Genomic DNA, 16,443 nt, shown 5'->3' on the forward strand with positions numbered 1-16,443 from the left:
GTGAAAATGTACAGCTGTATATGCTCTGGTTTTGTTTTTTCATTTGATTCGCTTTTTTTTTTTTTTTCTTTGATTATAGTTGTCCTATGTTCAAGGCAACTCTGAGCTATTTTTTCATTCTATTTATTTCACACTGCCTTGGAAGTTTTCATGTTTTGTTATAGATTGTTGAACACCCCCCTTTTGTTATGGACATGAGTAGAAAGGAAGGTAACGTAGTCCATTACGGTAAAAACCAGGGCTGTTTGGATGTATTCACTTTAAAGTGTAGCTTTTTAACCTCAGTGCTAAAATTCAACCACTCAGAACATAGTCCCAGGTGGATAACCAGTTGCCATCCCATCCCAGGTCACACAAGTCCATTTAAAGCAGGGGTAGGCAACCAGTAGCCCTCCAGCTGTTGTGGAACTACATTTCCCATGAGACATTGCCAGGCTGGCAGTTACAATTACTCCCAGAGGCACGATCGGGACTTGTAGTTCTGCAACAGCTGGAGGGCCCCAGGTTGCCTACCCCTGATCTAAAGTACCACTTGATGGTATACGCCTTGGTTGTTGCATACTCCTTCTGAACACACTTATCCTATATTCCTCACCCTATTGAGCGAGTACCAAGTCTTGAGGGAGCCACGGCAAAACCTCAGGGTAACATTTGCAGTGCAGAAGGTCTGCACAACACTCAACTTCAGAGGGATGATGTTTCCCTTGCACCATAACAAGATCCCATATTAACCCCGGTCTCTGCATCCAATTCTAGTTCTATTTCAGACATGCAACAAGCGGCCTATCTGACAAAAACAGAATGTTCTTCCTCTGTGTCACTACTCCTAGAACAACTATTGGCCTTAATGCAGCCATCTTTGTCCATGGCTATAAAACACCACCCCCCTTCTCTGCTCCTGCAAAATATATAGAGACCTTCCCCATTCATAAACAAATAGAATGTGCAACGTATGATTATTGGATCACTCCAGAAAAGATTTTTACTCCTCCGGAAATCTTGCCTGAATTCTTGTAGCTGATTTTGCTGCCCCTTAAAACAAGTTTATGCAGATAGTAAGTTTGAAACACTCTTAAAAACCTTCTTTACTCTATCGGGCCCAGCCCTGCAACCAGCTCTCACTGCAATTTCAGCATGTCAGACTGTGGTAAACTCATTCAGGCTGAACAGCCAACTTGATCCTATTTTTCAGAACCTTGCTTTAACAAAGCAATTGCAGCAATTACCTTATGCTCTGCTCTTTTGTGTAGATGCCTTAGAACATGTGATGAGACAAATTTCCATAATTATTCTGATTTCCATTCACATGCACAGAATCTTGGGGCCTAAAGCCTGGACAGCTGAAGCTGCCTGTAAAAAGTGTTTCACGTGTATGCCATTTCAAGTACGACTTTTTTTTGGGGGGGGGGGGGGAGGCAATTGAGTTTGTAAAAGCTGTCATATTACAAGAGAATGGGTTTTGATTCCACAGGTCATGATTCAAAACCTCCCTCTTCAGGATCCTCTACCTCCTCAAAACACAGAGCATCTAATTGCACTACTTAGGCTTCAACTTGAAGACCTAGTTTTGCCGTTTCTTTTGGCACAAGACTTGAGCCACAATAAGGGGCACCATCTCTCCTAAGAGAGGGGAGATGCCTGTTAGTTTGCCCCTCTCCGGGTCACAGATGTCCCAGAGCTGTAGATTCAATCCATGGTTTGAAAGGATGGGCAATAAAGCCTATGGCCGACGATATTTGGAGTTTGCTCCCCTCTCCCCTGCAGCCCCTTCTTGCTGACACAGGAGACCAGGTGACTGCACTGGAGTGAGCTGAAAATAGTTAAGTGTATACATCTTTTTGCATAGGTGTTAGGAGGAGGGAGGGGACAGTTTTAAGGCTAGTTAGGTGTAAGCTGGAATACACAAAATTTTGAATGGAATCTTCAAGGTCAGTTATTGCCTCTCTGAGACAAGGGGAATACCTGACATCTGTAGACATCCAATGTCTGCATATCCCCATTTATCCACCTCCTTTAGTGTTTTCTACACTTTTCGGTAGGATGCACCCAATTCCAGTTTGTGTCTCCGGCACTGCCTTTTTTTGCCTATTCTCTACTAATTGAGTATTCAGAAAGGTCCTAGCACCCTACCAAGAAATCAGGACTTCCAGGTCACAGTTTATCTAGAAAACCTTCTTCTACAGGCTTGTCTCTCTTCCAGCTGTCTGCTACCATTCAATTTCACAAATCTGTCTACAAACTTTTGTTTGACTGGAATACTTGGGCTTGGTCCTGGACACATCCCTAGCAAGGATATTAATTCCAGAGAAGAAAATTCTCTCTAAGCCTACTCTCAAGAATTAAGGTTAAAGAGACACCCACCTTAATATTTTCAATGTGTTCTAGGCCTCGTGGTAACCTCCAGCGCGCCTGTACCATTCGCTAGTACACAGACATACTCCAACCTCTAGCCATATCTACTGTCTCAGTTCCTTCTGTTCTATCCTGCTTCTCCGTTACTGGCTTTATTGGCATTTGAAGCCCAAGTCATGAGGGACAGAGGGATCTCTGAATATCTCATCCCCGCATTGCCAACATCAAGAAAAGCACCTCTGTGCCTCACAGTCTGGCTTTCCTACAATTAGGGCTTTACCAGAACTTGTCCTTTATTATAGACACAAGTTTTTTGTTTTTTTTTAGCATTTTGGATAGAGTAAGGGATGGTTATAACCCCTGTCAGTGTTTTTGCCATCTGTGCCCCATTGGGGAGATTTACCTTCACTTTCTGTCCCACAGCCAAAACAGGAAGTAAGAGGAAATCCCTGAAAAGGGAAATCTTTTGGGGATCCCCAAGTCATCAGAACTAGGAGACTGGGAGTGCCCCATTAGGAAATGGGACATTTCCCCTGTATTACATTTCTGGGGACAACCCAAAATGTGTGATTTTATTTTACTTTAGAGAGGTTGAATCTCCTTAATGTGGGCAAATGTAGCAATAAAAACCTAATAGGTGTTCTAATCCCTCTTTAATCTCTACCAAAAACTAAAAAAGTAGTCATGCCTTTTATACTAGGTGAGGTGTCAGCAACCTGCGGGCCGCACCCAGCCCGCCGCCACTTGATGTCCAGCCCATCAGTGCACGTGACGCATCACAGCTGCACGCATCACCCCGGTAACGTTTTTTTAGAGCTGGCGGTTAGCTTTCTTGGGATTACAGGCATACTTTTTATTTTATTTTTTTGCCAGCATTTTTTTCATTTTTTTCTCAATGGAGACTATTCAGTACATTACTGATACAGCTGCTCTTTGATTGCAGCTATCCAGAATGACCTTTCTTCAGCCTAATTTTTAGACTGCCTTTTCCTCACCTACCTGGACTGGATATTGCAGGGACAACCTGGAAGTGACTGTTTAACAGTGAAGTTTGTGTTAGGCACTTTTCAGACCCTGTTCTGGTAACATTTCGTCATTTCCAGGTTCGGAGCCACTGCCAATGCCTCAGCACTTGCCCTATCTCTGAGTAGGCCCATTGTATCTACTTCCTTGGTTCAGATGGTTCTGCACATTTCAAATACCCATATACTGATGGCTTTATACTGTGGAAGGGGAAGGAATGTTGGATTGAGTTCTGTGTGTGCATGCTCCACTTATAGCTGCCATTCATCATCAAGGAAGCATCTCCGCACAGTCACTCCTGCTTTGCCAAGAGCTACATTGAATTCTAGTCTAGTTTAATTTTTCTGTGCACCTGCAGTGACTTTGGTCCCCTCTGGCCACCCCACTGTTGCTTCATGGGTACCTGAAGCTTCACCTCCATACCCTAAGCTTAGGTTGCTTATCACTATGTTTCTACACCATGTATCTATGTACAGGGGACATTCTACTATCGGTTCTGAGGCGCTTGTTCTGTGCCCTCTGTGCCAGCACATGGAATCCTATCACCATATTAATATATTGTCCGCCTTACTCTGAAAGTCCTTCCTGGCTCCACCAGATGGGGCCAAGTTCCCTGACATTTAGGTCGCGGTCACTACAGTCACACAGAACTTTGTGGCTCAGTTCACTGAATTTCTGGCTTGCTCTGCCTGCAGAGCCTTTAAACCATGTCTCTAGCGGCCTCTGCGCCATATGTTGAAGTTACTATTTCTCAATCTGACTCGCTCTTATCTCTACCTGAAAAGATTGGAGGAGACTGTTTTGACTCCTATGCAGCGTGTACTACCCCCCCCCCCCCCCCCCCCAACAGGAACTTGCTGGACTTGTTCCTGTTTGAATGGAGTTATTAGTACAGTTTTTAAAACTGTAGTTTATACCCAGTATAGATCTGACATTGGCCCACCTTAACAAGAAAGCCATGGGGCAGTAAAGGACATTCTGATATTCAAGGATTTTACTAATCAGCAGTTAGACTACCTCTTTAAAATGCTTGTTGGTGGACCCAGCCCTTTGCCCCATTTTGGGGTGACTTTATCTTGTTAAACCGTGGCAGAATGGTCAGAAACCCCTTTGGAGATCTCTTGACTGCGATGGTGTATTCTTCTATTTATACCATTACATGACCATATCCACTGTCACTACCGAATAAATCCAAATAGTGGCAGTGGGCCCCTCTTAAAGAAATAAGTCCTTATGTCACTCCTCGGAGTGTATTCTTCACTGATAGAGCATGTAAATCAGGTGGCTTCCAGCTCAGCTATGGTGGCCTGCTAAAATCCTCTTGGCTTGTCTTACCTATTGGACGTTTGTAAATACACATGCACAGAGCACTCTGGTTAAAGTGCTGATTGGAGAACCCTGCATCCAGGGAGCACCTAACCTGCATGGTCTTTGAGGAATGGCTGCTTTCATTTGGGCATTATTATCAAGGATGTTACTGGAGGCAAGAGGACCCACCTTCCTCAGCACAAGAACCATAGGGAATGGTCTACTAAGTCTCCTCTTTTTTGTTACTTTATTCCTGGGGTATGTACGTCCTAGGCCTCCAAAAGTTTGCTTCACTGACCCCTGCAAAGTCTAGGGTAGGAAGCCATCTAATCTCTACTTAGTGCTAAGACTGTTAAGTCTCTTCTTGGACCCCTGTTGTCTACCAGAGCGCTGGCCTCCCCACTGTAGTGTGTGTCTCTCTCTAATTTGTCAGGGATCTCAACAATTCAGTTAAATCCTGAATCTAAAGTCAGCACTGGAATCCATTCATTCCCAGCAGACAACTTAAATCAGAATGGAGTGTCATGTCCTTGGCCTTCAGTCTCGGAATTATCCATTCGACACTGTTGCATGAGTTGTGGGTCTGTAGGTAACCCTCTTTAAAGGCAGCCCACTTTCCTCAGTCACTTTCCAAACTTATCCAGCAATCCACCCTGTTTTCATGTGATACTTTGGCTGTATTTCTGTGCTGACCAAATTGTCTGACCCGAGTATCAATTTGGCCCTGATATGGAGGCCTTCTACCCTTGGATTCTAAGAAGTCTTCCATTTCCACCACCTGGGAGATCCTATCATAACTGGAGAAATCTCATCTCCCAGTCTACATTCTGGCATTTCATGAGATGTGGTTCCTGAATTAGGGGAACGGGGATGTGGTGTATTCTGTATCCAGTAGGACAACACCATGTGCCTCATCCAGCTAGAAACAGGAGTTCTTGGTGTGTCAAGAGAGGTAGTTCAAATCCTTACTGGGTAGAACCTTTGTTCTAGTCCTGTTTGCTTTGCCCTATTCAGGTATGGATAATTGGTAGAAGACTTCCCCAACTGGTGACATGTGGACTGGGGGAGTGATCTTTATTTCTGAGTGCATTCCAGGACTTGTGTTGCAGGAGGAGAACACCAGAGGTGGGCCTAGCTGATGCTCTGGTTCAACTGCATGGTGACCAGGGTTGAACCAGGTACAGGAATCCACTGACGATAACCGCAACTGCTCTGGGGACTCTGTTGGATTCCTGACTGGATCCCAGCCCTACCTCCTCCTAATACTACTTTTTCATCTGGTTTGGAGACTCCAGAGTGTGTTTTCTGGTGATCTTCCTCCTTTACTTAGGACCTTGTGTGGAGGGTTCTCATGTGCCTTCCCCTGTTTGTCCCTCGTGACTCTGTTTGCTCTGTATTTTGAGGAACCTCCTTTGGACTCCTTGGAGGTAATTCCACTTCCTTTTGCCCTCAAGTGGCTCTTCCCTGGTAGTCCTTGCACCCATGAGGTTTTTGTTTGTCCTGTCAGCCTTGTTAGTCATGAATCCCCTTTTCCTTTTCGTTTTGTAAATGTATTGAGTGGGTTGAAGCTTTGACCTTCTGGCCTAGGGCAGTTTCTGATCTTTTCTGTATTCATTACATTCTTTGGTCCCTCTGTTTGGCTCCAGTTCTGGAAGAGGAGTTTCTTTTCATACGTTGTCTTTGATTTTGGCTATAAGTCTATACCAGGGGTGTCCAAACTTTTTTCAGAGAGGGCCAGATTTCATGAAGTGAACATGTGTGAGGGCCAACCGTTTTGCCTGACATTTTTTGAACCATTAAAATTAAATGCAAATTTAAATATTTTATGCAAAGTTTATTGCAAATAGCATACTATTCATAACATTGATGACAATATGATATATATATATATATATATATATATATATATATATCTATCTTCTCTTCTCCGTTCAGGGTAACAATGAGCTCAGGCGTGTTATGTTTAAAAAATCTCTCTCTCTCCGAGGGGCCACGCTCATTCTTAGTATGAGCCGGGGCGTGTGGCTGAAAGTGTTCACAAGTCTATGTCCTGAGCCCGCAAGGAAGCTGACAGCGTGCAGCACCAATCACAGGCACTGTGACATTTCCCCGATCTCTGCATATGCAGTCCGTAGAAAAGAGATCGGGAATAGCCACAGTGCCTGTGATTGGCTCTTCACGCTGTCAGCTTCATAGCGGCTTGGGCACATAGACTTGTGAACATGCCCAACCACACGCCCCGGCTCATACTGAGAATGAGCGTGGCGCTCTGGATTTATCAGGCAAAAGAAGATAGATATATTAACAGCAAAAAAACATGGCACGCTCTGGCTTTGGCAGGTGTGTGTGTGTGTGTGTGTGTGTGTGTGTGTGTGTGTGTGTGTGTGTGTGTGTATGTATGTATATATTTTATATTTATATATATATATATATATATATATAGCTCTTTTTGCTTCTCATGTTTTGTTTCTACCAGGCGGAGGTTATTGGCCCTATATAGGTCCTTAGTGTGGCTCTTAATCTACAGGCATCCCAAATTTGCAGTTGTTGTTAGACTTATTGGTATGTGTTTGCTGGTTGCCCACCCCTCTGGTGGACTGCTTTTGACTGTCAAATGGACGACTTTCTGTGTTCCTCCAATGATTGAAAAATAAAATTATTTTTGTACATACCATAAACACAAATTGCAGTAATGCATGGTATATGATGCATTGCCGTGCATCTTGAGTGGAATCCCAGCCACAAATACAGTAAGAACAAGTTGTATAGAAAACCATGATCCACAGCTGTGAATACTTGTTTGAGGTGTGATGAAGGATCAGGTGTGTGGTGCTACATTTGCATGTGTTAGTTACCAATTAAAAATTAATGTACAATATGTTATCCGCAAATGCAGAGGGGTTAATTCACCCTTAACCATCAGTTTACCAATGTGCCTTTATAAATATTCTTGTATTAGAGGGCTTAAAACATTGTATTGATTTTTTTTTTTCAGCCGGAGATCAGCTTTCATATGAAAGTTATCTGTGTGGCTCTGAAACCACCCAGTCGTGTTTAGAGCATAGAGAAGCACAATCTTTGCGTGATTGACTGCAGTGGAGAGCAGAATTTTTGGGGGCCTAGAAGAAAAGGCTGCTATGCAGACACATATTTTATTTTAAATTTAATTAAAAAATTGCTATTTTGTTTGCATTTACTAAATTAAATTTTGTGTATTTGTATATGAAGTTTATAATCAGTTGCACAAATATCATGTGACATTTTATTTTTCAGGGCCACTGCTTTCAGAAAATGTATAATCGTTTAGGGGCTTAAAGTAACTTTGTAGCAATAAATGCAGATTTTCAAGCGTGCAAAAGAACTGACCATGACAGAAAATTGGTTAAAGATGCCTCTACTCTGCAACTTATGGTGTCTGCGTAGTATTTTAATTGTTATATTTTATATCAGGAAAGTGAATCTTCTGAGACAGTGCGTGGGCCCAGAATCAAACATGTCTGCCGAAGAGCTGCTGTGGCTTTGGGCCGCAAGAGAGCGGTGTTTCCTGACGACATGCCTACGCTGAGTGCCTTACCCTGGGAAGAAAGAGAGAAGGTTCTGTCTTCCATGGGGAATGATGGTAAGCTTTATGAAGTTTAGAAAGTAAAAGATTTTTGAGAGTTTAAATATTCTTACTTTTCCTCCTTTTTATTAAAGCTGAGCTAACCTTACGTTTCCTTCAACAGTCTCCATTTTTCATTGTACCATCATCTTCTTCTGGGTGCCAGTCTTCAGTCGACTTCATTGGCTGGTGCAGGATGATGTCTTTCCTGGGCTTGTGCAGGAGTCAGTCATCCTGGCTTACAAGGACCATGTCGGTGATATAAGCAGAGTTGCGCAAGGTTCCTTTCATCCCTGTCAGACCTCTAGTTCCAAATCTATGCCAGGAACCTTCTTTTGTGGAAAAATGTTGCCCCTTTACAAACAAGTTAAAGTTGGTTCCAAACTTTGCAGTGATGGGACGCCCCCACTTGTCAGAATGGGGGACCTTCGGTCAGCCTTCTGGTCTCAGGACATCTTAAATGTCTGGATCCTGATTGCCATTTCCATGGGCTACAGATTTGAGTTTTTAACTCCTCAGAAGCTACATGCTTTCAATCTTAATTGTAATCCAGCTAAGACCAGGGCAGCTTTTCTTGCTGTCATTCAATAGCTTTCTATCTCAGGGGGTCATTACCCCTGTACCAAAAGAGCAACACTTTCAGGGTTTCTACTCAAACCTCTTTAATGTTCCCAAACCAAATAGAAGAATGTAGCCCATTCTGGATCAAATGACTCAACTTGTTTTTACAGGTTCTGAAGTTATGCATGCTTATCTCCTTGCAGGACACTTTCTGGCTTCAGTAGACATTCAGGATACTTATTTAAACTTTCCCATCTTTTCTCCCTATTGGTGCTATCTGTATTTTGCTGTGGGCAATCAGCATTACCAGTTTGTCGACCTATCGTTTGGCCTATCCACAGCCCTCAAGGTTTTGACAAAGTTGCTTGCCCAGCTTATTTCTGTGTTTAAAAGACTCATGTTGTGGAGTACCCAAATGATCTCTAGAAGGGTCAGTCCCCCCCTATCCCTGTTAGCCAAGCCATTTAGTTCATCCTCAATACACACCAGCCTCTCCAGATCTCCCCCCTCATCTACTCTACGGGATTGAAATGGAGAGCATTATGGTGATTCTGGTTGTGCCGACTTGGCACAGAAGAATATGATTTTTAAACATGCTCCACCTCCTAGCAGACTCTCCGTGTGCCCTCACCAGCCTCTCCAGATCACCCCCTCATCTACTCTACAGGATTGAAATGGAGAGCATTATGGTGATTCTGGTTGTACCGACTTGGCCCAGAAGAATATGATTTTTAAACATGCTCCACCTCCTAGCAGACTCTCTGTGTTCCCTCCTGGATTGTCCAGATCTACTCTTCCAAAGGCCAGTGCATCATTCTGCTTCTCAGTTGATGGCTTTGATGCCATGCCTGTTGATGTCCAAGTCCAAAGGGACAGGAGCCTGTTATAGGCATACTTGCCCTCTTAAAGGCTAAGAAGTCAACTTTCCACACAATCTGCTATCACACCTGATACACTGCAAAGATATTTCATCCTAAAAAGTAATCCGTGGGACTCATTCTGTTCTTCTTCCAATCTAGTCTGGATCAGCATTGAGTATTCTCTGAGAGTAAACCTCTGCTTTAGCAATTCTATTTTAGAGATTGGCCTTCTCTGTGGAACCTACATTAGGTTCTGTCTGCTCGTCAGAAGCAACCCTTCAAACTTATTTGGGGTATTTCCTTATATGGGCTTGTTGCTACAAGTAAGATCCATTTCTTGGAGTACACTATGGGACATAGGTCCCCCCTTCTTTTCTATTCTTTTTTTTTTTTTAACAAGTCACCAATTATGCTAGCTGCATATAATCCATGGTAAAGACTAAAAGATACTATGTCCCATACTTTTATTGTCATGCTTCTCTGGAGTTACAGCTCAACATTCCTTGTTTCTGAATTTTTGTTACCAATTAAGTACCTCTTACTTCATTATTGCTGCATGATAGGGTTGTACAACAAGGATCTTGTCTTAGTCACCAACTGAATGTCACTGTGGCCTTCATTGCAAAATATTTTGAACAAGTGTGAGCATTTTAAAAATTATTTTAAAAAGAACCATTTTTCACCATTTTTGTTTTGCAGATTTGTTCTTGTTTTGAGTATTTTGGCATTTTGTTGTTGAAAGCTACTGAATGAAAACCTTAAAGGAAATGTATAGTCTTTGTTCACTGACTGTCAAGAGAGCAAGCAGCCTGATATAAATTATGTAAATGCTTAAATTTCACTTTCTATTTGTAATGTATAATTTGTTTTGATTTCATTACCCGAAATAATGTATTTTTACTAGGAAAGTTGCTCTATGGTTCTGTTTGTTTGTTTATTTTATTTTATCTTTTCTTTTCTACCCTTCCTTATGCAGACAAATCCTCTATAGCCGGTTCAGAGGAGGCTGATTCCCCTGCGCCACCCATTAAACCAATCAAACAAGTCCCCCGCAACAAGACTCCACAGGAACCCCCTGTAAAGAAAGGTCGACGATCTCGCAGATGTGGACAATGTTCAGGTTGCCAGGTACCTGAAGACTGTGGCATCTGTACAAACTGCCTGGATAAGCCAAAATTTGGGGGACGCAACATCAAAAAACAGTGCTGCAAGTAAGGATATTGTAACAACATTTTATGTTCTTCCCTAAAGGTGTTGGCATTGTTCCCTTGGCATGGCTTTATTCTTGCATGTTAATGTGTTTTTTTAATAGGAATACAATTTCCTAATTTGAATACAGCTGCTTTTTCAGCTTGGATAAATAATATGTATGTCTCTTTTGAGCGTATTTTTTATTTTTTTTTATAGGATGAGAAAATGTCAAAACTTGCAGTGGATGCCCTCTAAAGCTTATATGCAGAAGCAAGCAAAGGGTAAGTTAATATGCAGATTTTAAACTGTTTATGATACTTCTAGAATAAAATATGCTTTTTGTAACATTTTAAAGTTAGTTTAACCATGAAAAAAACACTTTATAGCTTTAGTCAACATACCATTATGAAGGATGTCCCATGTCATGCAGGCTGCTGGATCCTGTAAAAATCTTCAGTTCAGGGATGCCTTCTTTGAACTTCCTCTGCTGTTGGGGCTCATACTTTTTGGGACTTCTATAAATCTGCTGTGGAAAAAGTTCTTGACGAGGACCCACCCCCTCTTCCCTCATTCATTGCTTTCACCAACTACAGTGCCTTGCGAAAGTATTCGGCCCCCTTGAATTTTTCAACCTTTTGCCACATTTCAGGCTTCAAACATAAAGATATAAAATTAAAATTTTTTTGAAGAATCACCAACAAGTGGGACACAATTGTGAAGTGGAACGAAATCTATTGGATAATTTAAACTTTTTTAGCAAATTAAAAACTGAAAAGTGGTGTGTGCAAAATTATTCGGCCCCTTTACTTTCAGTGCAGCAAACTCACTCCAGAAGTTCAGCGAGGATCTCTGAATGATCCAATGTTGTCCTAAATGACTGATGGTGATAAATAGAATCCACCTGTGTGTAATCAAGTCTCTGTATAAATGCATCTGCTCTGTGATAGTCTCAGGGTTCTGTTGAAAGCGCAGGGAGCATCATGAAGACCAAGGAACACACCAGGCAGGTCCGTAATACTGTTGTGGAGACGTTTAAAGCCGGATTTTGATACAAAAAGATTTCCCAAGCTTTAAACATCCCAAGGAGCACTGTGCAAGCGATCATTTTGAAATGGAAGGAGTATCAGACCACTGCAAATCTACCAAGACCTGGCCGTCCCTCTAAACTTTCAGCTCAGACAAGGAGAAGACTGATCAGAGATGCAGCCAAGAGGCCCATGATCACTCTGGATGAACTGCAGAGAACTACAGCTGAGGTGGGAGAGTCTGTCTATAGGACAACAATCAGTCGTACACTGCACAAATCTGGCCTTTATGGAAGAGTGGCAAGTATAAAGCCATTTCTCAAAGATATCCATAAAAAGTCTTGTCTAAAGTTTGCCACAAGCCACCTGGGAGACACACCAAACATGTGGAAGAAGGTGCTCTGGTCAGATGAAACCAAAATCGAACTTTTTGCCCACAATGCAAAACAATATGTTTGGCGTAAAAGCAACACAGCTCATCACCCTCAACACACCATCCCCACTGTCAAACATGGTGGTGGCAGCATCATGGTTTGGGCCTGCTTTTCTTCAGCAGGGACAGGGAAGATGGTTAAAATTGAGGGGAAGATGGATGCAACCAAATACAGGACCATTCTGGATGAAAACCTGTTGGAGTCTGCAAAAGACCTGAAACTGGGACGGAGATTTATCTTCCAACAAGACAATGATCCCAAACATACAGCAAAATCTACAAAGAAATGGTTCACAAATAAACGTATCCAGGTGTTAGAATGGCCAAGTCAAAGTCCAGACCTGAATCCAATCGAGAATCTGTGGAAAGAGCTGAAAACTGCTGTTCACAAACGCTCTCCATCCAACCTCACTGAGCTCGAGCTGTTTTGCAAAGAAGAATGGGCAAGAATTTCAGTCTCTCGATGTGCAAAACTGATAGAGACATACCCCAAGCGACTTGCAGCTGTAATCGCAGCAAAAGGTGGCTCTACAAAGTATTAACGCAAGGGGGCCGATTAATTTTGCACGCCCCACTTTTCATTTTTTTATTAGTTAAAAAAGTTTCAAAAATCCAATAGATTTCGTTCCGCTTCACAATTGTGTCCCACTTTAAAATGTTATATCTTTATGTTTGAAGCCTGAAATGTGGCAAAAGGTTGAAAAGTTCAAGGGGGCCGAATACTTTCGCAAGGCACTGTAGAATACAAACCTATTGTTTTACAAGAAATGAAAGCATGGAAAGAACATGTCTTTATAGTGGAGGAAGGAGGTGTCGTTGCTCATCTGAACTTTTTCTCAGCAGCTTCACAGAAGCCCCATAGCTATTAACCCCCACAACACAAAAATTCAGAGATAGCATAACAGGGTATTCCTGTATTGACATTTTCTGTTTTAATGTTTTATTTAGCAGCGAGGAAGAAAGATAAGAAATCCAAGTTTGCTGATAAACAGGAGGCTACAGCTGTGAAACCTTCAACAGAACTTAGTCCAAAAAACGCTGTGAAATCCACTGCTGCCACGCCTCCAAGAGAGGATCCTCCACACACACCACCCCCAGCACCAAAAAAAGCCGATCCCCCAAAGTGCACCGCTGAGAAAATGCCAGAGGAGGACAGTCTGCCAACACCTTCCTGTGAAATTAAGCAAACCCTTTCTGCCCAGAAAACCACAAAACAGCTTCCACCACAGCCTGCAAGCAATCCAACCTCAGCCCATAGCAGCCCTACTCCCATCTCTCGGAAGGAAGCACCAAAATCCTCAACATGTGAGACAAAGAAGAAGCAACTTTCTGTCCCTCCAGAGACTGGTGAGTGCCATATCTTTCAGCTAACGATAAAGATTTTTTTTTTACACAAAAGCATTGTTACATTGCTGATAGATAAAATACCATCTTACAATATAATCAATATTGCCCGTTAAAATGTAAAGGTAAAATATGCAGCGACACATCACTTTTTTGTTATGTTCTTGTGTAAAGAGCTTGCTACTGTACATTCTTCCTTGCTGGGCTATTGAGAAAATAGAAAACTGATCAAACGGCCCTAAATTTATACAATGATTTATGGTATACTTGCTGTCTAATGCTACATCCTTCACAGTCAGTGAAACTATAGCTATATAAAATTTGGAATATGTCCACCAAGTTAAAAGAAATATAAACTTGCATCTTCAGAAAACCTTGCAGGTCTACCCAGAGGAAGGCATAAATCCATGATTAAATATGGTCTAGTTTTATTAATATTTTTTCCTGAACTCTGTGATGTCACACCTCCCCCGGATTGCCAACACAACTGATCTCAGCACTGTCTTCGAATGAGCAAGGAGCTGCAGTTGAGTACAGGTAAGGCAAGTATACGGGGATGCACTTTCCAGAGTCACTGTCACTTTGCCCTGCATACAAGGTAACAGTGTCTTGTTAAACTTTTTAGAATGGAAATACGACCGTTTATTTAATTGCTCATTTGGTTTTTAATGTTGCAAGCTCCAGGGCAGTCCTTATTCTGGTTTCACTACCTAGTAACCCAACAGTAACTCTGACCATAGAAATACTAAAAGGAGCACAAGACCAAAATCGAATAAGAGTCCAAGATAGTTTTAATTGTTGATAGGTCATACAAAAACTGCTCTAAACACATGCCAGGTCAGTGACTTACTAGATAAAGTGCAACCTATTCATATTTCATTGGCTGCATACTTGTTTTATGTTAATGATTGAGTTTGATAATGATACCAGGATCAGGAAGATGGCTAAAGAGCCTACAGCATTAAAAACAAGTCAGAGTGGCAGCTTCCATGTTTTCTTCTCCTACAGAGAAACAGAATTGCGAACATCTATAAAATGCCATTACCTGAGCCATCAGAGTATGTGGAAATTGTATTTCCTTTGCTGTGCTTTTGTAAAGGGAATTAAGAAGCTGCATATTGTAGAATCACTTTTAGTTTAGCAGAAATGTGGGGCCATTTTACATAGAACTGAAAGCTGTAAGGTGAGCCTTCTGGCTAAAACATTGTTGCAGTTTTGCTCGCCATGGTAAGCAGTTTAGTTGGTTAATTTAAGTGGAATTACTGCTTAACCACTTGCTGTCTGCTGAATGTGTAAAAACATCCTGAATGCAAGTGATTATAAAAAGCTCATTGCTGCAACTGATCAGCTTGGTTACTGCCAGCTTCTGGCTGTTCAGCAAGTGTGATCTGGTTGGCTCTACACTGAGAAGGGCCACAAACCATAACCTCCCTTGCCCACTAAGGTTCTTGGACTCTTCCAATATTTTGGGGAGCCTGGAGCTGCAGTAAACCAGGATAGCAAGCTACAGGGAAGATTGGGAAATGTCCTTTCCACAGTCTCCTCTGTAGCTAATGAACCTGCAACCAAAGATGATTTCATCACTTCTGGTTTCCGTGCTGAAGTAGCTTATCCAGAATGTTTAAAGTGGGAGTAAACTCTCATCTTTGACTTTTACCTATAGGTAAGCCTATAATAACGCTTACCTATAGGTACTGTAAATATCTCCTAAATGTGCACCGTTTAAGAGATATTTACTGTACATGCAGCCAATTATGTCATCGACGCTGTTCTCTGAAGGAACGGCAGCCAGGGCCGTTCCTTCACAGTCTTGTGCCTTAAACGGCGGCTCACGTGCATGCATGAGAGTGACAACATCACAGCTCTGGCCAGTCACACAACTGGAGTCTGTGGACCCGGGTGAGAATGGAAGCGCCTGCAGCGGTAACAGCTCTGTGCCGGAAGGCTTTGTTTTTCAGGTATGTTTAACATAATGTGCTAGTGTGCGATGCTGAAAATTTGTGTTTGAAAAACAACTGACCAAATATTGTGACATAAAAAAATGCAACAATGACCATTTTATTCTTCAAGTCCTCTGCTTTTTGAAAATATAGAAAGTTGTACGTATTTTGCTTGCAAAAAATGCTGATTTTAACGTGTGAAAAATTAAATTGCCCTAGACAGCAAATGGTTAAAGAAGGACTTTTATATTCTTCATTTGCATCTATAAAAGCAATATATATCTGTTATAATTGTAGAAAAACTACCACCTTTTTTGTGAAAACAAACTTTCTTAATGTCATGGTCAGGGGTCAGGCTCGGACACTAGTATCTACAGCTGTAGAGAGGCTCCCACTGACCAGCACAAGTACACAAGCATGTCGCCTTGGTGGATGATGTGGGTTCACCTGAGACGTAGGGTCTAAAGACTAACTCGCATTCACCAGAGCTCCTTATAGTGCAGATGAATTTTACTGCATGAAGTATCATTTGCCTTACTCAGGTTTGCCCCACCATGAGATGAGCAAGCCAGCGTCCAGTAACATATATTGTAGATGGGGATCAAGCAGAAGCGTAGTACTGTAAGTAAACAAGCCAAAGGTCAAAAAGTGATTGCAGGTTGGGGTTAAGTGGAGAAGCATAGTCAAGGAACATGCAAAGGTTGATAACAAATGGTTGCAGATTGTGATCAAGTGGTGCATAGTCGAGGCGAGTCAAAGGTCAGTAACAAGTCGTAGTGAAGATGAGAGCAGCTGCAGGTATGCA

At 42.1% G+C, this 16,443-nt stretch overlaps 1 protein-coding gene across 1 annotated transcript in view; it reads left to right on the top strand.

Annotated features, from left to right (window-relative positions):
- Positions 1-16,443, top strand: part of KMT2A (lysine methyltransferase 2A) — a 255,114-nt gene that overhangs the window by 69,841 nt on the left and 168,830 nt on the right. The window contains 4 exon segments of the mRNA XM_077456885.1: positions 8,134-8,302; positions 10,682-10,916; positions 11,113-11,177; positions 13,303-13,701. Coding sequence (XP_077313011.1) covers positions 8,134-8,302; positions 10,682-10,916; positions 11,113-11,177; positions 13,303-13,701 — 868 coding nt within the window.

This window comes from Lithobates pipiens, unplaced genomic scaffold, assembly GCF_037356315.1.
Source record: "Lithobates pipiens isolate NorthernLeopardFrog02 unplaced genomic scaffold, aLitPip1_a1.2 Scaffold_27, whole genome shotgun sequence".
Lineage (NCBI taxonomy): Eukaryota > Metazoa > Chordata > Amphibia > Anura > Ranidae > Lithobates > Lithobates pipiens.